Source organism: Vulpes vulpes, chromosome 16, assembly GCF_048418805.1.
Source record: "Vulpes vulpes isolate BD-2025 chromosome 16, VulVul3, whole genome shotgun sequence".
Lineage (NCBI taxonomy): Eukaryota > Metazoa > Chordata > Mammalia > Carnivora > Canidae > Vulpes > Vulpes vulpes.
The window spans coordinates 69,661,827-69,684,055 of record NC_132795.1 but is presented as its reverse complement, the minus strand read 5'-3'; the positions used below and the strand labels follow the sequence as shown (position 1 = coordinate 69,684,055).

The 22,229-nt window shown below is 39.9% G+C and overlaps 1 protein-coding gene across 50 annotated transcripts in view; it reads left to right on the top strand.

The window, feature by feature from the left end:
• The window catches only part of MAP4K4 (mitogen-activated protein kinase kinase kinase kinase 4), a 191,104-nt gene that overhangs the window by 77,520 nt on the left and 91,355 nt on the right, over positions 1-22,229 (top strand). For all 50 annotated transcript variants that reach the window (XM_072741448.1, XM_072741443.1, XM_072741438.1 and 47 more), the window contains exon 3: positions 8,038-8,094. In XM_072741448.1, coding sequence (XP_072597549.1) covers positions 8,038-8,094 — 57 coding nt within the window. The remainder of the gene's footprint in view (positions 1-8,037; positions 8,095-22,229) is intronic.

The following is a 22,229-nucleotide window of genomic DNA, read 5'->3' as shown; positions in this document are numbered from 1 at the left end:
TACGTACCTCTTGCTTTCACATGTGCATAACCTCCTCCATTATGACATCCTCCACCAGAGTGGCACATTTTGTACAGTTGATCAGCCTACATTGGTTCATCATCATCACTCAGAGTCCATAGTTTTTCATTAGGATTGCTCTGATGGTGTACATTCTGTGGGTTTGGACAAGTGTATAATGACCTGCATTCATCAGTATGGTGTAGTAGAGAGTAGGTTAACTTCAATAAAATCCTCTGTGCTCCGCCTGTTCACTTTCCTTCCTTCTGTTGGAATTTTTAAGTTGAACTCTGTGTGATGTGAAAAGATATCCTGGGGAGAAAATAGACACATCAGGGCATAGCCTCACTGGTGTGTGTCCTTCCTGCTCTCTGGGTATATTTTCTTGTCTGTAAAATCAGCTGTTTTGTTCAACTAGGCTTGCCTATCCCTTTCAGCTCCTGAACACTTCAGAACATAAATTCTTTGTTTTTATTATAAACGTATTTGACATTTCTTGGAATTTATGTGTTGTGTTATGAATCTAACCTTCACACATCAAAAACCCCAGCTAAGACAATGAGTGCATATGTTACTGTAAGTAAATATTGTATGGTCCAAAAAGGATAGGAGAGCTTGAATTTGGGCTTTTTAATACAAGCTTGGAAAAGTGATTACCAAACTTCGGAATGCATAAAAATCACTAGAGACTGTCTAAAAAGTCATGGGTTCCTATACCCTGCTTATGGAATTCTCATATGTGGGTCTGGGATGGCGCCTGGAAATCTATACATCATGGGTAAAAGTGAGTGATTTTTGTAATTGAATCTGACCTGCTTAATAGAAACACTTGACATCCCTCTCTCATGGTAAGCCTCTTGTATCTAAAATATTACATCTGCAAACCAGCGAACCACTGCTAAAAAATGATTAAGATCAAATAACAACTCCCAGGTTGGATGGGAGTGAGGGGCAGCTAGTTGTTGCCCCTTCTGTGGCAGGCACACACATCACCATGTTGGAAAGCCTTCTTCTGACTTGGGGAGAGATTGGCTTTTTCTTGGTTTGGTGCAGAGTATGAAAAGCTCCTTTTTTCTTCCAAGTTGGGAGAGAGTTGATATAGTTTTATGACACAGTGATGGCCCTCTAACAACACCTTTTGTACTTCATGCCAAAGCAATTGGTGTCACGCTGTCCTGTTTCTTAAGTGTTTCTGCTACAGAGTGTACAGTGTTTCTCTGTCACCATGTTAGTGCTCCTTGTGGACTTTTTTTACCCCTCTAAATTGTAAACTTCTTGATGGCAGATGCAGTGTTTTATCTCCTCTGGCAGCACAGAACATGTCCTGGGCACTGGTTAAGTATAGTCAGCCTTCAGCTTACAGAGTTTTGGCATTGATAGGTTTTTCTTTTAAGCAGAGAGAAAACCAGTATCAGGAAGTTAATCTCTGGGGTTTTGTTTTTTTTTTAAGATTTTATTTATTCATGAGAGAGAGAGAGAGAGAGAGAGAGAGAGAGGCAGAGGGAACAGCAGACTCCATGCAGGGAGCCCAACGTGGGACTTGATCCCGGGCCCCCAGGACCATGCCCTGGGCCGAAGGCTGTGCTAAACCGCTGAGCCACCCGGGCTGTCCAATCTCTGGAGTTTTTGTTTCAGGTTAGACTCATCAAAAAGAAAAAGCATTCTGATCTCCAATATGTATTGAAAGAACATTTATGGTGAGATAAAGGAAGGAACAAACAAGCCTGTTTGTTACCTGTCGCAGAAAGCCAAGGATCGAGGCTCTGAATGTATTCACATATGCCTTCAGATTTCCTAAATAATTCCTTTGGGATGTTCTTTCATTGACCTTTTCTGATTTATCATAGGAGAGGAAAATCCAGGGATTCAGAGTAGGTTTTTATTATTGGTTACTATATTGCCACGTTTGATTATAATCACTTAAAATATCTATGTTATAGAATGGTATACTTGGCAGCTCCTCTATGTAAGTTGGTTTAATGAGATGATTGTGATCATTTGTATTCTAAAGTTTACAGCTTTGTATAGGGAACAAGTCTGGGTGTGAATCTTGAGCTGATTAACTTAACCACTTAACCCTCTCAAAGCTTTAGTTTCTCTGTCCGTGAAATGAGGACATTGGTACATATGTTGGGTTGTATCAGGAGTAAATGAAAGTGCATAGAAAGTGCTTTGTTCACTACATGCTCCAAGAGTGGGGACATCCTGGTGCCTTGTATCCTGTTCTTACAGTCCTGTCTTTAGTACTGGCATGCTTCCCAGGTGTCACAAGGGTCTTGCTTGCTGGAGTTCAGGCTAAAAAGTGTGCACCCCTCTGGGTTGTTGAGAGAAGAAAATATTTGTTGTTCCTGAATTATGTTTACTTACCCTGAAGAGTGTCATAAATTTAATAGAATTTTCTTCTCCAATAATATATCTACTCTCGAAGGCTGAGTGAGTGCAAAACCTTTATGATTCTGTAAAGAAAGGTCAGAATTAAGTAGGAAGTTCTGTGTGCAGAAATGGAGCTGCTAAGTTGTAGTGCATACCCTTGTTAAGATATGAGATGGTGATGCCATACAATGACAAAGGATGATTGATGTTGAACAGCAGCATGACCATCCCCAAGGAGATGAGTCCTGAGTTAAGGACTTGGTCTTTCATTTCTTCAAATCATTTTCACCCCCTGAGTTTCTTCTTGTAAATGAGACCATCAGATTTTGCCTTTCAGTGAGCATACATGTTCATCAGATTGTATTCTAATGGAGTTACCTGAGGTCTAGGTAACATGAGTTAGTTCCTAGCAGTTGGTCAGTTGGTGATATTACATCTTTTTCCTCTTGGGATTTAAAAGCTTCCCTAGAATGCTGTTCCTTCTACCACTTAGCTTCTCTTTGTGGGTTAGGACAGGCTTCATTAGAGGACAGGCTGCCACCATGCCCTGCATTTTAAAACCATGAAGTATATGTGTGTTGTGTTTTTTTTTTCTTGGAACATATATCACAAATGTAATGCATATTTGCAGATGCAAGGTGGCAATTTTGACTCTGTTAGAAACACGAAGATGAGTTAGAAATTAGGGCATTTTCCTTAGCTTGAACGTCTGCCAAGAAAGTTTGAGTTTTCCTTTAAAAAAAGGAAACATTCCTTTTCCCCCTTTAAAGACCAAAAATGAATCAGATGCCACAAAGGTTGCTCTACTAAAGGGGACAATTCTGGCTAGTGTGAGCCAATTTGACTTTGTGTGAAATAATATTTATTGCAGTAACAATTTTAATTTCAAATCATGGTAACCCTTTGAAGACACTGAAGGGAAGTATTTAAGCTGTTTCTTTAAAAACAGAAAGGCCCTCAATAGCAGGAACTTGACCAGCTGGTAGATATGGTAGGAGTGAATCCCTTGCATTTTATATAATCATTATGGAAAGAGAATCCCACTACCATAGTACCATGGGCAGATAACACTCACTTTAGAGTTCTTCATCTATAGAATAGGATAATGGCCTGTTTTGCTGGCCTTTATAAGATTTTTCAGGCACTACTAAGAAAATAGCTGTGAATAGTATTTGGGGGGGCTTTTCCTCATTGGATGCCTTGTTAAGTGCATTAATGTTCACCTGGTGCCTTATAAATAAAACCAGGGGCCTTTAGTCTCTTCCTTCTGGCATTTTATAACGCTGGATGGGACACCATGTCCAAGAAATGCAGGCAATAGGCCAAGAGAAACAGGTTCATAATGGATGTTAGGTATGTATATTTAATACTGACCAAGTCATATACTGAGGTGTTCTAAAAGTGGATGATACAATAGAAAGAAAGGTTCTATTAAGTTCCAAACCTCTCCATGTGCAGGCGAGGCATTTAAGTGACACAGCATGCTGGATGCAGTCTCAGATAAAGGAAGGTGATCATATTGGTCATCATAGGGAGCAGACTGCATGAAGCAGCCTTTAAGAGGTGGTATAAAGGTCAGAGTGAAATGATATAGTAGATGTGTAGCCTCAGACTTCAGTGAAATAATGTCTTTTCTTATATCTTTGACCCCTAGCACAATACAGTTGGTTATGATTATGTGTATTTTCTCTAAAAGTACTACTGAAGGCCATTTGTTACAACTCTAAAGTGATGCCAAAGGGGCATGGGTAGGGCCTTCCTGATGGGTGGGGGCACCTGGCTTTTGTGGATCTAAGTTTGTAACCAACCCTGAGAGGAACCTTTAATATATTCTCTCTGGGGTAGTAATTGAGTAAATCACAGACAGATTTTTATCCTTTCAAACAACTCTTCATATGACCTCCATGTGCAATTATAGGTGTAAAGATGTTTGGTACATTTCAGTCCCAGCTGTAGTTTTTCTCCTTGGGCTGTTTTTGCTCACCATTTTGGTTCTTTTTTGCAAAGATGACCCATCTGAGTAGATAGATTATTATTTCTGTTTCAAATTTAGAGGTTTTCTCTTAGTTTGTTGGTTTCTTTTTAAAAAATAATCAGGGTAGTACATTACTTTAGCACCCCAATGCCTTTCCCCTGTTGGCCATGCCTTTTGAAAATATGAGAAATGGGGATGCCTGGGTGGCTCAGTGGTTGAGCATTTGCCTTTGGCTCAGGGCGTGATCCTGGGGTCCTGGGATCGGGTCCCACATTAGGCTCCCTGCGTGGAGCCTGCTTCTCCCTCTGCCTCTGCCTCTGCCTCTGTCTCTGCCTGTGCACGCGCGCGCGCGTGTGTGATGAATGAATAAATAAATAAATAAATAAATAAATAAATAAATAAATAAATGAAATCTTTAAAAAGAAAGAGAAAAAAAAATGGGCCTAAATAGACTAGGGTTACGGTAGTTACAAGGTGAATTAAGGAGAAAGGGTTATTAGCATGGACCTCTGGTGGGAGTGGAGAGAGGAGGACTCTCATCTTAGAGCCCATTATATGCCAGATATGATGACTAGGGCATTATATACTTTAGGTTCTTTATTTATGGCCTGCTTAGTCTAAAAAGGGCATTGGGATCCTACAGTGATCCTAGGAAGCTTGTGAAAGTTAAGCAGCTTTCCCAAGGAAATACAGTAATGAAGTGGTGTCAGAGAAATGAAAGCCAAACACTGCCAGGATCTCAAATTTCATTTCTTTCAGTATGTTGGCTTGTTTCTTAGAAAGGAGAGGGACAGAATTCTTAGACAATTTCCTAATTTAAATTTAACTTTAAAATGGACGTAATTTTTGGAAGACCTGATATACATTAATGAAGACTAATGCCTTTGTGTGGTCCATCCTCTAACACAAAAATAATTGATTAGTTGTTAGGTACTGATTCTCTCTAATCCCCTAGTAAGGGAAGCTCACATTCCGTGAAAGCAAACACTGAGTGAATTCACACCTCTAAGCTTTTATGCTGTCAAATTGCTAAGTCTTGAGAATACTCTGTGGTCTTGAGTTCAGGCATAGAGGGAAATACTGCTATATTACATAAACTTCTGGAGTGGTTTTTTTCCACGGCCCATGGATTTTCTTCATCTGTAAGGATCTTATGTTATCATATCAGATTCTCAGAAGACCTTCTCCTCCCCCACATATCACCTAACACATTCCCAGGGTAGTGCTATTTACCTCTTAAAAAGAGCAGATCTGGGGGCAATTTTCTTCTGACATTTTCTCTCATCATTTGGTTCTGTCAGCAAGAAATTTGCTTTAGTAATTTGGAAATAACCTCGCTACAGGAAGAGTAACCAGGTATGTGTTTCCAGTTTTGAGGACTGCCTGGGTGCTCAGGAGATAGATGATCTTTGTGTTCCTTATATAGAAAGTACTATAAGATTACTCAATACTGTTGTCTGAAGTTTTCCTCTTTGCTTTTGGATTTGAGGAAATCACAGTTTGGCTTCATGGTTGTGTTAACCAGTCATAATCATGGGATTTTTAAAAATTTTTAAAAGATTTTATTTTATTTATTCCTGAGAGCTACATAGAGAGAGGCAGAGACCTAGGCAGAGGGAGAAGCAGGCTCCATGCATGGAGCCCGATGCGGAACTCCTTGGGACCCCAGGATCATGCCCTGAGCTAAGGCAAACGCTCAACCGCTGAGCCACCCAGGCGTCCCTACGCAGACATTTTAAATGAGTAATTCAGGGATGGGCATTATCAAAAGATACTGAATCTTGGACAGACAGGTAGGAAAAAATGGCAATAGAATCAGAAGTGTGGGAGCCCATATAATATTCATAAATTACTACTTTCTGACACACAATTGTATTCCACTCTGTGTATCTCTGAGATGGAGTTTCTGTAGATGTCGAGTGGCTTCTTAGATCATTTTGTGTGCTGTATGGTAACCTGTATGCAGGGCAGCATTTTCTTTCAGGATTGTGGGTTACTCAGCCGTGAATGCAGGAGGGAGTGCCAGACTGTCTGGGAGGGTTGTCTGAGGATGTTGGGGAAGATGTGATGATGGAGTACTGAAGGCACAGTTGAGGGGACAGTTTATGTTTGCCAAGGCTGGCCACACTAGAAAAGCATGCTTGTGGAATGGTAGCTGGGGAATAGCTGACAGGGTTCCTTGGGCTGTGGACCGATGTGGGACCAGCCTGCTCCCCTCAGAAGCAGAACTTAAGACTGCTTGAACTGCAAGTGTGTGTTTGTTTTTGGAATGGTGCCCCCCTTTTTATGGTGGCACTTTTGAAGACCAGGAAGGTAGTTCAGTTTAGAGGGAGGTGGTGGCATCTGCAGGTCGGTGAGAGTTGGGATAAGGTTCTTGGCCTGTGGATTTTATTTGTCCTGGTTACCTGTAGAGTTGTGTAACTCCTGCTCATGAACTGCTGGGCCATTGCAGGACTCCACACCACCGTGACCACATACAATTGAGATGTATTTGTAATACAGTGTCATTTTCATGGTGGTGTTTTGTCCTAGATGCAACTTGAGTTCCTCGATAAGCTTTCCAGACTAACTGGAGAGATTTCCTCAGGTTTCAAGTTCTAAAGTTCATAACTGTTCATCATGAGACCACAAGAGAGGCAGGCTCTTAGGAGATACGGGAACATTCTTTCTGTTTTACATTTGTTGAAGAAGAACCATTGTCCACAAAGTCCTGAAGTAAATCAAGCTCAGGAGATCTGGGTAGCTCTGTGTTACTCGCCAGAGAAATGGCCATCAGGGCACTGCAAAGAGTGGATGGAAAGGTCAGGGCTGACAGGAATTAAATCTAGTCCTGTGCATCTGGGTGAGAGAATGACCTCACATTGGTTTGAAATGCTCAGGGATAGAAATAATGAGTTTTAGGGATCCCTGGGTGGCGCAGCGGTTCGGCGCCTGCCTTTGGCCCAGGGCGCGATCCTGGAGACCCGGGTTCGAATCCCACATCGGGCTCCCGGTACATGGAGCCTGCTTCTCCCTCTGCCTGTGTCTCTGTGCCTCTCTCTCTCTCTCTCTCTCTCTCTCTCTCTGTGACTATCATAAAAAAAAAAAAATGAGTTTTAGGTCCTAGGTCAGAAATGATACTGTAGCTGTAAGAAGACTCTCTCCTTCTGCATCATCCCGATCTCTTTGTGCACTGCCTTATTTTGAGTAATTATTCTCAACCTCACTTTGGGACTGTAGAAAAGCTTCAAATAAGAAGCTTGATATAACTTTCATAAAATCAAGTAATGGGTCTTGGGAGTACACCAGGGAAAAGTGACTGCTATTCATTTTTAACAGTAAATATCTAGAGGCTTTTTTGGGTCATTTTATTTATGCAGAATGTTAAGAAAGAAAACTTGGCCAACCGGATGTATAGAAGAAAATATTATTTAAGTTGCTTAGGTTGAGAGGTAATGATATGTAAATTGAACCCAAGAAAGAAAGAAATTGATACTTTATCAAAACTTACTGTCTCTACTACTTGTTTTGTTTATTAAGTGTGGTTCATTGATATTATAACCCATATTCTGCTGGAGAGCACGAGACTATTTCATCATCACTTTTGGGGAAAAGTACAAAAGAGATGATTTATTGAAACTGCAATCATTGTGTTCTAATGATCCTGCAAAAACGTGGTGCCAATTATCTTTCTTTTCTCTGTTTTTCAGGGTCGACATGTTAAAACAGGTCAGCTGGCGGCCATCAAAGTTATGGATGTCACTGAGGTATGGTTGGGTCACAAATAGTTTTAAAGAAATCATTATATAAAAAATAAGATCCTCCATCCCTCTAACCCCCAATGTAATAGTATTACTCTATTTGTAGAATCGATCTTGAACAAATTGCCCCCCTGTGACATTGTGGGTTCATAAGGTCCAGCAGACTAGTTGGCTTAAATTGTTGCAGATGGTCCCCCAAGTAACTAGGAATCAGTAGCATTTTCTTAAAAAAAAAAAAAAAAAAAAAAACAACAAAAAAAAAAACTGAGTGATGTCATCCTTGGCAACTTAATGGACCATAATTGGAAACATCTCTAATGGAAAAGTAAAGATTTGAGAAGGGCTCATGGAGGTCACATGGATAGGGAGATCGAGGGGGTGTGGGGTGGGGAAAGACTTCTCTGGGGTATTAGGCCACATTTGGGCCATTTCTTTTATTTTTAACATGGGGAAAGAAAACAGATCCAGCCAAGTTCCCAGAGGTTTGAAAACAGAAACATCTGCTAGAATGCTGAGCAGATTGTTGGCAAAATTTAGTAGCAAAAAATAGTTCTTGAAACGGTCACATGAGGATTTACTCTGTAGCTTTAGATGGGAAAGAGGAGAAATTAACTCACACAAAAGTAAGTGTATATGTCCCTGTGCATGTACATACATGCACAAGTCCATATTTAACTTTTTGAAGATAACCATAGACTGCAGTGAACCAAATCCATCTTACTTTAAATTATTTTTATCTGAAATTTTACTTTTCATTCTCATGGTTGCTTCTAACTTGCCTAATTATAAATAAGATTTACCATCATTATCATAGATTCTAGAGTTAGCTAGCAGCCGTGGGGATCTGGGATATCGTTTAAAAATTTTTTTCTTTTCTTTCTTTCTTTCTTTCTTTCTTTCTTTCTTTCTTTCTTTCTTTCTTTTTTTTTTTTTTTGAGAAGAGGGTGGTGGGCAGAGGGAGAGGGCAGGAATCTCAAGCAGGGGCTCTATCTCATGACCCAGAGATCATGACCTGAGCCAAAATGAATGGTTGGACACTTAACCAGCTGAGCCACCCGGGCGTCCTTAATTGGGTATCTTTAAATCAGACAATAATATTCCCCAAATCTGGGGTTGATCTAGGGAGATAATGACTGAACTGATCTCAGATGTACAGTTGAGTATTCTAGAGAGATTTCCTCCATGGTCCTGTTCTACCCTTGGTCTCCCAAAACATGCTCATCTCCAATATGCATATTTGTTAGTACGAATTATATGTACTGCCGAAGCGAGCACTGTTAGTACAAATTAGAAAACACTGTTGCCTGTGGACTATGAGACAACTGATAGAACTTTATACAAATATTTGAAGATGTGACATTTTATGAAATGGCTGCTCTCATTTTTCTGCCACAGAGAATACTAGAGACTTTATAATGAAAAGGGACCCATTGCAGGCACCTGGGTAGCTCAGTGGTTGAGCGTCTGCCTTTGCTCGGGTTGTGGTCGCATGGTCCTGGGATCAAGTCCTGTGTCTGGGTCTCTGCGGGGATCCTGCTTCTCCCTCTGCCTGTGTCTCTGCCTCTCTCTCTCTCTCTGTGTCTCTCATGAATAAATGAACAAAATCTTTTTTATAAAAAAAATTAAAAGGACCCATTGCTTGGTTGAATGGCCTAAGGAATCTTGTAACATACTATGATAATGGACTGTTCTGTTGCCTTATAGTGACACTATCTTGGATGCTTTCCAGTTAAATATTATTTTTAAGATTATTTTAAAGAGTAGTGAAGGAGCAGAATTTCTAACCTAACTGTAATTTAAATACAGCAGTTAAGTTATTTCTGAAGTGCCCTCTGTGAATGGAATGATGGTTGGCACCTTCCTGTCAAGCCTCCATTCCTGCCACTGTGCATGATGCTGGTGCTGCATTGGGAAATGGTCTAGCTGGAGCCTCTGTTCTTTGGCATTTATTAACACACTTCCTGACTTATTTACTAGCAGATGAGACACCATTTTGAACGTAAGCTTTTGGAATTTTACAAAGCAGTTGGAAGTTCTGAGAGTTGCATTTCTTTTTTTTTCTTTCCATATACATATATGATTTTATTTATTGAGAGCGAGAGAGAGAGCTTGCAAGCATGTGCACATGTGAGAGGTGGTGGTGTGTGGAGGGAGAAAGAGTCTTAAGCAGACGCCCTGCTGAACGTAGAGCCACCGCAGAGCTCAGTACCACGACCCTGAGACCAAGACCTGATCCCAAATCAAGTCAGACGCTTAACCAGCTGAGCCACCCAGGTGCCCCGAGAATTGCATTTTTCTCAATAATATGGTCACTGCTTTTTTTTTTTTTAAAGTAAATACTGCTACTTTATAATATCTATTGTTGGTGCTTTGTTTTCTTTTAATCATCTTTCTGTGAGCATAGCTATGAAATACATATCTATATGTGTGATGGATGCCTTTTGTATTCCACTTTTGTTGAGTTGTATACAAAAGGTATTTCCTTGCCTGCAGAATCAGGCAATGTTGGACAAATGCATTTTCAGGACTCCTTTAAAAATAATTAAGCAAAACCCATGTGTTCAGGTAAAATGAAAACCAGATGGTGAGTCTTCAGAACAAATACAAACCAAATCAGCCATTTACCATATTGGCCTTTCAGTAATGTTTCTTGTGTGCTGTTTCTATTTAGTGACCTCTATACAGAGTGACCTCTGTGCTATAGCTTGGGGCACAGTCAGGGCTCACAGTGAGTGTTGATTATGGATAGAGGATGTTGTACAGCTGGTACCCTGGAAAACATATCCTTGCCCCTCACATCAAGGGCCTTCCAGCTTGTAAAGTTTTAGACATTGGCCTAGGGGCGGTCTGAGAGCAGGAGGGAGCAGGCTGGAATGAGGGGGAATTTGCAGCTGATGTAGCAATCTTTTTGGATTTCTTCTCAGACTTTCACAATTTTAAGAATTGACTATCTTTAGGATTTTGAAAGGCTCTTTTTAAAGAAAGCTTGTCATTTATCAGAGTGGTTGTGGGAAGGGTTTAAGAAGTCATGTTAAGGATATGTTCAAACTGGAGAAGACCAGAACATGAGATCTATAATGTGGTTTTTGTTTTTGGAATAATTACAGATTCGATGAATTTGCAGAAGATTATATAGGGGAGTCTCATGTACCCTGTACCCAGTTTTCTGCTGTGGTAGTAGCATCTTTGTAACTGAGTTCCTTATGCAAAATCAAGCAAGGCAAATAGTTGCTCTTACAAGTTAAGGACTCAACTCATACTCCAGTGTTCGATTATAGCAAACAAGCCTGTACTGTTATACATGGCTTCAAAACAGTGCAGGCCACTGATAATTGGGCCTGATACAGTCCACAGAGCTTGTTCAGATTTCCCCACTTGGACATGCACTTGTGTGTATGTATGTTTTTGAGTTGTTTTCAGGGAAACTTGATTGAAGTGGTTGTTGGATTCTTGTTAAACTCCTTCCTTTCAGTCCTCGTATCTTAACATGGGGAATGATAGTTTCTGGGATATTCTATTACTTTGAATTAATGCTCTGGAAGGTAAGAAGATAAATCCGTTAGATCAGTAACTCAATTTGGGGTCCATAAACTCATAAAGGAAGATTTATCTCTGAGAATATGTTTTCATTTTAATAATTTCCCCTGAACTTTTTACTATGAAAATGCTCATAATTACAGAATTGTAGAAGAAATGAACACTCTGAGTCACTCTGCTCTTAGACCGCCCCTAGGCCAATGCCTAAATGAACAACTCTGAAGTTGTTAACATTTTGTATGTGTGTTGTATGTGTATTGTTGTGGCACCACCATGACTCTTGTACATACTTGAGTGTGCTTCTCTTAAAATACAATCTTCCATATAATCATAACACCACCTGAAAGAATTAATTAATGCTTACAGAATTTCACTTGATGTTCAGTCTATTCAGATATCCTCAAATGTGCCAAGAATGTTTTTACAGACATTTTTCAAATCCTAGTGCAGCCAAGGTTTGTGCATTACATCTGGTTATCTTTTGACTCACTTTTTGTCTGGTAGCTCCTCCATATCCTCCTGGCCCCTCCTGTTTCGTTTCATTTCATTTCATTTTATTTCTTTTCTAAGAAATTGGCTTTTGGAAGAATCCAGCCAGTTTGTAAAATATCCCACATTCTGGATTTGCCTGTTTCCTTGTGTTGTGCTTTAACTGGTCCCTCCCTCTTACATTTCCTGGAAACTGGAAATTAGGTTGGGAAGCTTAAGACTCTCGATTAGATGATGTGTGTGTGTATATATGTGTGTGTGTAGGCAAGAATACCTCATTCATGGTATTAGATCCTTCCTGTTGTATCACGTTAGGAGTCACAGCCCTCTAGTTGTCTCCCTATTAGTGAAGCCAAGTTTGATCTTTGATTGGAGAGGGAGTTAACCAGAGCTCTCCCCTCTTAGGATGTACTGCTAGCTTCAAACTTTGTTAATAATCTCCAGGGCAATACTTGGGCACTGTGTGAATATTCTGTTCATCAACAGCTTTTTAACTAATTGTTTTGGCATTCATTTGGTGATTCTTTCCTGATTTAGTTATTACAGTGAAATGATGACTTTTAGATTCTGTCTTCTATGTTATTTAGCATCAGTCTATAAAGAAGAGTTTCCTTAGCTACTCCCACCCTTCTTTGTCTTTCTTTTTCTGGATATTGCTATAGACATTGGCAATTCTATTTATTCAATGTGTTTATCAATTAAAGCTATTACTGCTTATTTAATCAAATTGTACCTCATCTGGCTATGGGAGTTAATCCATGCCCTTTGTCATGACTCCTTTAGCTCTAAGTACTTCTGTATTTTCTGACACAAGTAGGTATTTGAAGCTCACTGGCTAGGATTTGGAATCTCTTTGTCTCAAGAGCTGTTGTTCCTTTTAGTGGGAAGTATCTTTAGAAACCAGTATCTGAATGCTTCTTCTCTGAAGTTTTTGGTCCTTGGAATATACTTCTTAAGGATTTGTAGTCAGAAGGCTATGCTCAGAAGTTACTTGAAATATTTCCTTTCTCTGTATGGTTCATAAATTTGTTATTCAGCTCAGTTCAGTTTCTGTTGAGTCATTTATAGGGCTTGCTTTTTCTCCAGATTAATTTTTAAATGTGTAAATCATTTACATTGGTCACAAGTCAAAATCATATAAAAAGGTATGCATTTTGATAGTTTTTAAAAAGCTTACTCTAGATCATCTGGGAGATAGACCACCTCAACCCCTTGTATTGCCATATAGTTACAATGCCCTTATTTGTTTTTGTCATTTGTTTGGGCAAGGTAGGACGAAACATTTCTTGGGGTGATGCAGAGAGAACAGAGGCAAACTTAATATGTGGTATTTCATGTCAAACTGAGATGAAATGGTGCTCTGTGGAGTGCTGTTTCACTGCAGTACATCTCCATGGACTGGGAGTGTTGCATCCACTTCAGTCTCCTGGCCAGTCCCATAGTCTTTCCTCCACTTGGCCATGAAATGGGGTTAAAGTAGTAGATTAGCAAATTACAGTTTCTGGACCTGCACCAATACCTGGGGACTTGTTAGAAATGCGCTGTCTCACTTTCCACCCAGACTACTGCATTAGAAATTCTAGATTGGGGCTAGGACCCAGCAATCTGGTCATAACAAGCCCTCCTTGGCGATTCTGCTGTACACTCAAGTTTGAAAGCCCATACTTTAATGGAACCTTAGGAAAGAAGCTGGCCGCTCATATCTACAGGTGAAGAATTCTAGCTCAGAGACACTGGCACCTCGTGCTCAGGAATACATTGCTAGTTAGATTACAGGGATTAGAATCCAGATCTCTGATTCTCAATTTAATGAGCCTTTGAAAGTAGTAATAGTTTGAAACATTAGGTTCTAAGTAGAACTGATTTGATCTGGACCTTAAAGACTGGAAGAGTCTTGATCATTTTTCTCCTTTCTAAAGTTTGTTTTTATCAGATCAGCCAGAGTATACTTTTTTTAATCTTAGGACCAAAATTTTGTGGTTGGTAATTGTGGCATATTCCTTGGAGGAAAGGAAGATGCTGGGCCTGATGGTCATTGGGGTGCAGGAAGCCAGCTGGCAGATTTTATTGCGTATCCTCCATATTCCTTGCAATGTGTTCCTAGGGATTTAAAGCATAAAAGCTTTGTGAAAACATGGCCTTGCCTGGAACAGCCAGCAAAACCCTAGCCTCTGCCTATCATCAAATTGGAGAGGTAGGAGCCCCAGAAGCAGCCCACCAGTGCTAAGCAAGTGAAGATCATATCTGACGGAACAGTGTTTGAGCACCGTCTGAGCTAGGTCCATGGAAGAGCAGGGGGACACATTGCTTGCTCTTATGGACTTCATGCTCTGACGAGAGAGCAAAACAGACTTACTCCAGAGACAAAGCAAGGCCAGGCTTGCTTAACAGTTAAGCAAGTTAAACCAGGCTGAACAGTTTTCTCTCTTTTCAGTTGGAGGGGAGCACAATATCACAAATGTGCTGTTCTTGTCTAGACTGAAAATAAGAACAAAAGAAAGGGAGGGAGAGATCTCTGTGGACTCTGTGACCTGTAGTTCCATCCTTTTGTTCCATCCCGTTGTTCCTCAGAGTCTAGTTAAATGCTGCAGGCCTTAACAGCTTGGTTCTGGCTTCTTCCATTCAGGCAACTGGTGGCACTTTCTCCCTAGCCTTCCCCTGGCTCTGGCCCACTCATCATATCATGGCCGGGGGCTGTCAGGGAAAGGCTGGTCAAGTATCAAGTGAGATGGTGTCAGCTCTAGTGTCAGCTCTGTCATCAGCTGGGTGCCCTCCTCCACCTCCCCCACCCCTGCCCCCAATAGACTTTGCTTTCCTTGTCTTCTGTTTTTTACCTTTCTTTCTTTCTTTCTTTCTTTCTTTCTTTCTTTCTTTCTTTTTGTTTGTTTTGTTTTGTACCTTTCTTAACAAGCTACCTTGTCTTTCTCTGCCACTGAGAGAGAAACTGATGTGCCAGGTTTACGGTATGCCAAATTTCCTTATCTGGCATTTTCTTACTTTTGATAGCTTCTAATTTAATTTAAATGATCTTGATCTTAGATTGCAATTCCTAATTAGGATTGTTTTCCTTAGTCAGCTTTTCTGTAGATAAAGATCACAAGTCATACCTCTTTTTTATTATTATTAATGGTATAAGTTATTGAAGAAAAACTCTTGATTAAATTTTGATTTATTTTAATTAAAAAGTATGACTGATTTTTGAGAACCAATAATTCCACTGTATCCTCAAAAAGTACAGCAGTATTTCTCAGCCTTATTTTCATTATCACCTCCCTAAGAAGCCTTTTAAGATATTTTTCCTAATCACCCTTTGTGAAATTTTAAAATACCTATGTATCTGTTTCTCTGCTGTATGGATATCTTTATGCTCTGTACATAAGAATGTTAAGTTTTTCTTCTACCTCCAAAACCCACTTTTCATTGGAGGGGGATGATATCACTCTAATTGATATCTCCATTGATATCAACCTGGTATAGAATAAAGTAAACATACAACAACCTTATACAAATGAGCCAGGGTAAGCATTATGCTATTGCTAATATTTTCTTTTTATAAAAAAATGTACTAGAGATTAGAATTCATCTAAGGTGATAAAGAAGATTGCCTGGGAAAAGTATAGAATGCATTAAGGGAACTAACATTTTTTAGAAGACTTGGTTTTTTTTTTTTTTTTAAAGATTTTATTTATTCATGAGACACACACACACACACACACACACATACACAGAGAGGCAGAGACATAGGCAGAGGGAGAAGCAGACTCCATGCAGGGGACCTGACATGGGACTCCATCCCAGGTCCCCAGGATTAGGCCCTGGGCTGACAGCGGCGCTAAACTGCTGAGCCACCGGGCTGCCCTTTTTAGAAGACTTGTGCCAGCTATCACGTAAGGTATGATACAGGCACTTGCTTGAATTACACACAGTAGACTTTGGAGACAGATAGCATCGTCCTCTCTTTTTAGAATGAAAGAGCGAAGGCTAGGACTCGTTTCCAAGCCTTCCTGATTGTGAAGCCTACTCTTCTTTGAATCCATCAATCCTCTTTTCCCAAAGTGATATGAAGGGTGATGTGAACTTCTCAACAAATGGGTACTTGTTGAAGTGTTTTATTTTTTATTTTTTTTTAAATTTTTATTTATTTATGATAGTCACACACAGAAAGAGAGAGGGGCAGAGACACAGGCAGAGAGAGAAGCAGGCTCCATGCACCGGGAGCCCGACGTGGGATTCAATCCTGGGTCTCCAGGATTGCGCCCTGGGCCAAAGGCAGGCGCCAAACCGCTGCGCCACCCAGGGATCCCTGTTGAAGTGTTTTAAATGCTGGTGATATGATAGTAAAATTTTTTTTAAGGATTAGGGTTTTTTCTTTTTTTGACAGAGAATATGTTTCTATTTTGGATTAATTCATTTTAAGAATGCAACTGATTTTTACAAGCAAAGGATGATTTAAACTAGGTCAGCTATATACCTCATGTTGTTTTTCATGTTGAAAAGCCTTCATTTTATTGATGGATAACAACAGTTGATATTCAGAAAAGTGATCTGCTTGAAGTTTCGCTTATTGCCAAAATAGCATCCCAGTCTTCCATTCATTGCAATCATGATATATCCTAGTTCACATTAGAAACATCGTATAGTGGTGGTCTGTAGTTAGGTTCTAATACAGCAAATAAGTTGCAATACCTTGTAAGTTGTAGGTACTGGTATCTTTTTTTTTTTTTTTTTAAGATTTTATTTTATTTGAGAAATCGAGCAAGAGTGAGAGAAAGCATGGATGGGATGAGGGGCAGAGGGAGAAACAGACTCCTTGCTGAGCAGATTGCCCAATGTGTGATGTGGGGCTCCAGCCCAGGACTTGGGGATCATGATCTGAGCTGAAGGGAGACACTTAACTGACTGAGCACTCAAGTGTCCCGGTACTCAGATCTTTGATGAATTGTACAGGTGATCTAATTTTGGTGGATGCTTGGAGAAGCTTGTAATAGATGTGCATTATTGTTTTCATTGTCCAGGAAAGTTATAGTAATATATTGTTGCCATAGAGGACTTTGAAGTTGTGATCCTGTTAGCATTCTCAGTCTTTGTAATAAGAATACTAAGAATAATCATAGATGTTATACATTAGCCATAAGAATTGATCTCTTCACACTTGAATTTCATCCCTCTAAGGAAAGAAAATAAGAGTCCTTTAAAATTATTAGTGATTAGAAAGAGACAGTACATTTTTGGGTTTTGTTTTTAGAATTGTCACTGAACTAATAAAAATGATTTATCTTTTTTCTACTCTTTCTTATGAAATATTTTCTTATAAATTTGAGGCCTATAAATATTTTTCAAGATGAATTTATAGTTTATGAACCTTATAGAAAGTCAGCCTCTTTATTCAATAGTCCTGTGCTGGCTTTTACCCAAGACAGTAGTAACACCCTTTGTTGGACTAGGGCCTAGAATTATGTTTAATGAAAGTTCAGTTTCCTCATCTGTAAAGTGGAATAAAAATTCCAGGCTTTTGTCAGAATTATAGAATAGATGTAAAGTGTCTAGCATATTAATTTTTTACACAGTAAATGAGGGTTTTTGTTGTTGTTTCCTTCTTCATTTTTGCTGAAGACTTTTGTTACTCCTAGACTTTTGTTACTCTCCTTCTTAGATACTCTTGGCCTCTCCCAGGTGGCCTTCTTCTTTTTCATTCCTGAAGGCTTCTGCATCAGGTGGCTTCTTTGTCCCCTGGTTATAGGCATCACTGTATCTCCTTGGCAATTACTTTTGTCTGGCCCTATGAGTAATTTTCTAGTGCTGTTCTAACAACCACCTAGAGAACAGTTTCCGTACATTTTTATTGTTCTATTATTCTGTACTAGACTAGAAACTGTAGGGAGTTTGTACTAGATTAGAAACTCTTTGTTAAGGGGTAACTCTTAGGGTTCTCATAGACCTTCTAGGCTTAGGACAGAGCCCTTCCCATGGATAATGCTTAGCTTTGCTGTTTTCGAAAGAATGTCCTAGCAGTTTTCCTTCCTTCCTTCCTCCCTCCCTTCCTTCCTTCCTTCCTTCCTCCCTTCCTCCCTTCCTCCTTCCTCCCTTCCTCCTTCCTCCCTCCCTCCCTCCCTCCCTTCCTTCCTTCCTTCCTTCCTTCCTTCCTTCCTTCCTTCCGATTCTGTTTATTCAAGAGAGAGAGAGCGAGAGAGAGCGAGCATAAGAGGGGTGGGTAGTAGAGGGAGAAGGAGAAACAGACTCTCCACTGAGCAAGGAGGGAGGGAGTTGAATGCAGGACTCACATCCTGAAACTCTGGGATCATGACCCTAGCTGAAGGGAGTTGCTTACTGACTGAGCTACCCAGGCACCCCTGTCCTGGCAGTTTTAAAGCAGAATTTACAGAAGTGTTTTGGGCATTGACATAAAATATATATAGATTCCCTTTAATAAATTAGATGCAGTTCTTAATAGATATGTCCTAGTATATTTTTATTGTATTATTGTACTCTATAATCATATGTTTTTTCTGTTACTTTGTGGGATAATTTTAAATATTAAAAAGAAATAGAGAAAAATGTCATTTATTCTTACCAAAAGTATGACAGAGTACTAATTGCTTTGGTCAGATGCAGTTTTGATTCATTTGGGACTGGAAATGGCAAATATCAACCATGATTTGCAGGGGTGTTTTGTTTTGTTTTAATACTGTTCATGAAGTTGCCTTAATTCATTCATTGAAACCATTACTGAACACCTAGTCTTTTTAATAATACCTACTATCCTCAGATCCGGGGTAGAATAGAAAATTAATTATGCTCTAGAAGGAGCTATTCTTGATCTCTTGGTAAAACAAAACTTGCTTTGAATGGATGCTCTTTGTAATTGTTAATGAGCACTCTCCAGGCCACTTCTGTAAGTTCTGTTGCTACATGAATCAAAGACATTTTTCTAAGTAAGTAGTTGAATAAAAAAGTCACAGCAAAATCTGCATAACCTAAATTGCTAGTTTCAAAATATGGGCCCTGTTCTTTTAAAAATCTCATCTTCTTTCCCCACCAGCTTTTTTTTTTTCCAATTGTTGGGCTATAAGTGCAAAATTTTGTTTTTCATCTTGACATCTCCCTTCCTGTTTCTATTCCCAGCAAATTTTTTGAAAAAGCTGTGTGTTGGAGGTTCTCAAGACCATCCTCAGGTTTGATGATTCACTGGGAGTACACAGGATTCAACATATAGTACCCTCAACCATGATTTGTACAGTACGATGGAAGAACACAAAGCAAAATTAGCAAAGGAAAAAGGCACATGGGATAAAGTGCAAAGGAAACCAGACACAACCTATTAGGAGTCCTATCCCACTAGAGTCGTATAGAATATGCCTAATTTCTCCAGTAATAAGTTGTCAAAATACATGTGAAGTGTTGTTGTCTGGCAGGAAAGCTCATTAGAGACTCCGTACCCCAGATTTTTTATTTGGAGCTGGTCACATAAGCACATCTGCCTGATATGTACCAAAAATTTCAGACTCCTGGCTGGAAAGCAGGGGTTCAACAATAGACCACATTGTTCAAACCATCTAGAAATGGTGAGCCACTCTTATCAATTCTGGGAGTGGTGGAAACCTTCCTGACATCTTAGACCCTTGCAAGCAGGACTTTTAGTGATAGTATTCTCAGGTCCTGGGACCAGACTCTTCTGAACTCTACATTCACTTATCACTTGCCTTTTCAGCATCTCTAATTGGGTGTCTAATGGCCCAAACTCAATGTATGTCATATGAGTTCCTTGTCTTTCCTCCATAGACGTGTTCCTCCTTCAGCCTTGACCTTTCTCAATTGGTGGCATCCCCAACCTTCTGTTTGCTCAGGCCAAAAAACCAAAAAAGCCTAGGAGTCTAGGGACTACTCTGCCTAATATATATAACACTCATCTCATTTGTTAGGAAATCCTGTTAGTGTTCCCTTCCTTTGAACAATACCCAGTTTGTGTCAAAATAATCTTTGCCCTTGGTGGCCAGTGGGAGGCAGTAAGCCACAAATTAATAACTATGGAATGTGGATTATAGGTGCAGGAGAGTCTATTATACTGTTTTCTTTACTTTTGTATATTTGAAACTCCTAACAAATTTTAGCAGTCTGTAAGAAACTATCACACATACGGATCTGTCCCTTCCCACTACAGCCTCTACTACTACTGCCCCCCCCCCCCACCACCCTGTCCACCCCTCTTTTCTCAGTATAGCAGCCTAGTGATTCTTTAGAAACAAAGTCTGATCGGAATCTATCACTGATTCCTTACTGAGCTCACAGTAAAATCCCAGGCTCTTGGGGATCCCTGGGTGGCGCAGCGGTTTGGCGCCTGCCTTTGGCCCAAGGCACGATCCTGGAGACCCGGGATTGAATCCCACGTCGGGCTCCCGGTGCATGGAGCCTGCTTCTCTCTCTGCCTGTGTCTCTGCCCCTCTCTCTTTCTGTGTGTGACTATCATTAAAAAAAAAAAAAAAAAAAATCCCAGGCTCTTAGAGTAGTTGACAGTACTCATCAGATTGCCTCCTGCCCTGTTCTGTCTCATACCTCCTCTCCTACTCCTCCCCCCCCCCCCCCCCAACTACACAGGCTTGCTCATTCTTTCTCCTGCCAGGGAGCTCCTACTCCCATTTACTATTGTTCCCCTCATCCCCTTTCATGACCTTATGGCCCAGTCCTTCACCTTCATGCCCAGTGGCACTTTCTAACCAACCCCTAATGCCCATACCTTGTTGTATGTTTTCCAATTCCATCACACAGTGTATAACTGGCCTATTATACTTAGTGTATATCACTTTCCTCTACCATTGCTCCATTTCATCCCTTCTCACCCTGGAATATAAGCTCCATGGTAACAGGGATCTTTGTTAATTGTTTTCAGTGATGCATCATCCCAAGTACCAAATTCAGTGCCTGGCATATATAGAAGGCATTTCATGAATGATAGTTGAATGAATGGTCAGTCCTGTGACACATACTAGAAATCTACTAGAGTTCGTCTTTTTTCTTTTTTTATGTGAAGAATCCAAAGCCCAAAGAAGTTATATGTAGTTGGTTAATGGTTTTGTATGAGTGTGTGTGTGAACATGTGTGCTTTTGTTTATGAAACTATTTGAAAATTAAACTTTTATTAATCTTTTAATTATGTATCCTGAGATACCCTTTGAGATGTAGTAAAATGGTGAAGCAGTACGATTGGAAAGAACAGGTTTCAAATACCCCATGCCTATTCCATTGAAATGCTTTACCTTTTAAAATGGTAACCCTTTTTTAAGAGGACCTCCTTAACCCCACCAGACCTGATTTTCTAAAGTTAATTCCAATAGCTGCTTTCCAGTTTAAATTCTTTTTATAGGTACTGAGTATAAATTCATAGCCTAAACTAAACTGCCCGTATAATAAAACTTACTGAAATTGCTTGTTTTCTTACTCTGTCAATGTCCAGTGATAATCCACAGTGAGAACGTATAGTTACTATGACAATGAAAGAGCTTTTAGGATAAAAGCTTTACTTGTTTGTTTGGAGAAACCTTACTGCCTCTCCTCCCCTCAGAATCATACTCTGAGAGAAGGAAAATGAGAAATCTCTAGTTACAGAATCCATATCTTCTAATTATTCTGACTTCTGTACTTACCTATAGAAAAGGGTGTTGACTTTAGTGGGAATGATCTAAAGCAAGATTAGAGAAATAACTGGTTGGTTGGCTAAGTTTTTAGCTTCCACATTGGCAGTATTGTGGGTGCAGTGCTAATCCACACATGGCCCTTAAGCAGTGCAGGAAGCTACCCCAACAAGCTGTCCTTTGGCAAAAGAGCAGACTCTGAGAGAACAGCCTCTCTGCCTAGTCCCCATAACAGCTAGGCTGTGCCACGGATGCAACTCTCCTAGATTTATAACTCTACATGCTGATGTGGTTTAACAAAGCCTAGATTATATTATAACTGTAATCCTGCCCCAAAGCTTGTTTTGTTTTAATTTTTTTTTACAGATTCAAATATGTCCCTTTGAACCTTGGGCATTGTATTTATTCAGTATGTGTTAGAGGTTTTCAATGATCTTTCGGATCATTATAATTGTCAGCTTCTATTCAAAGCCATGGTGAGGTGAAAGA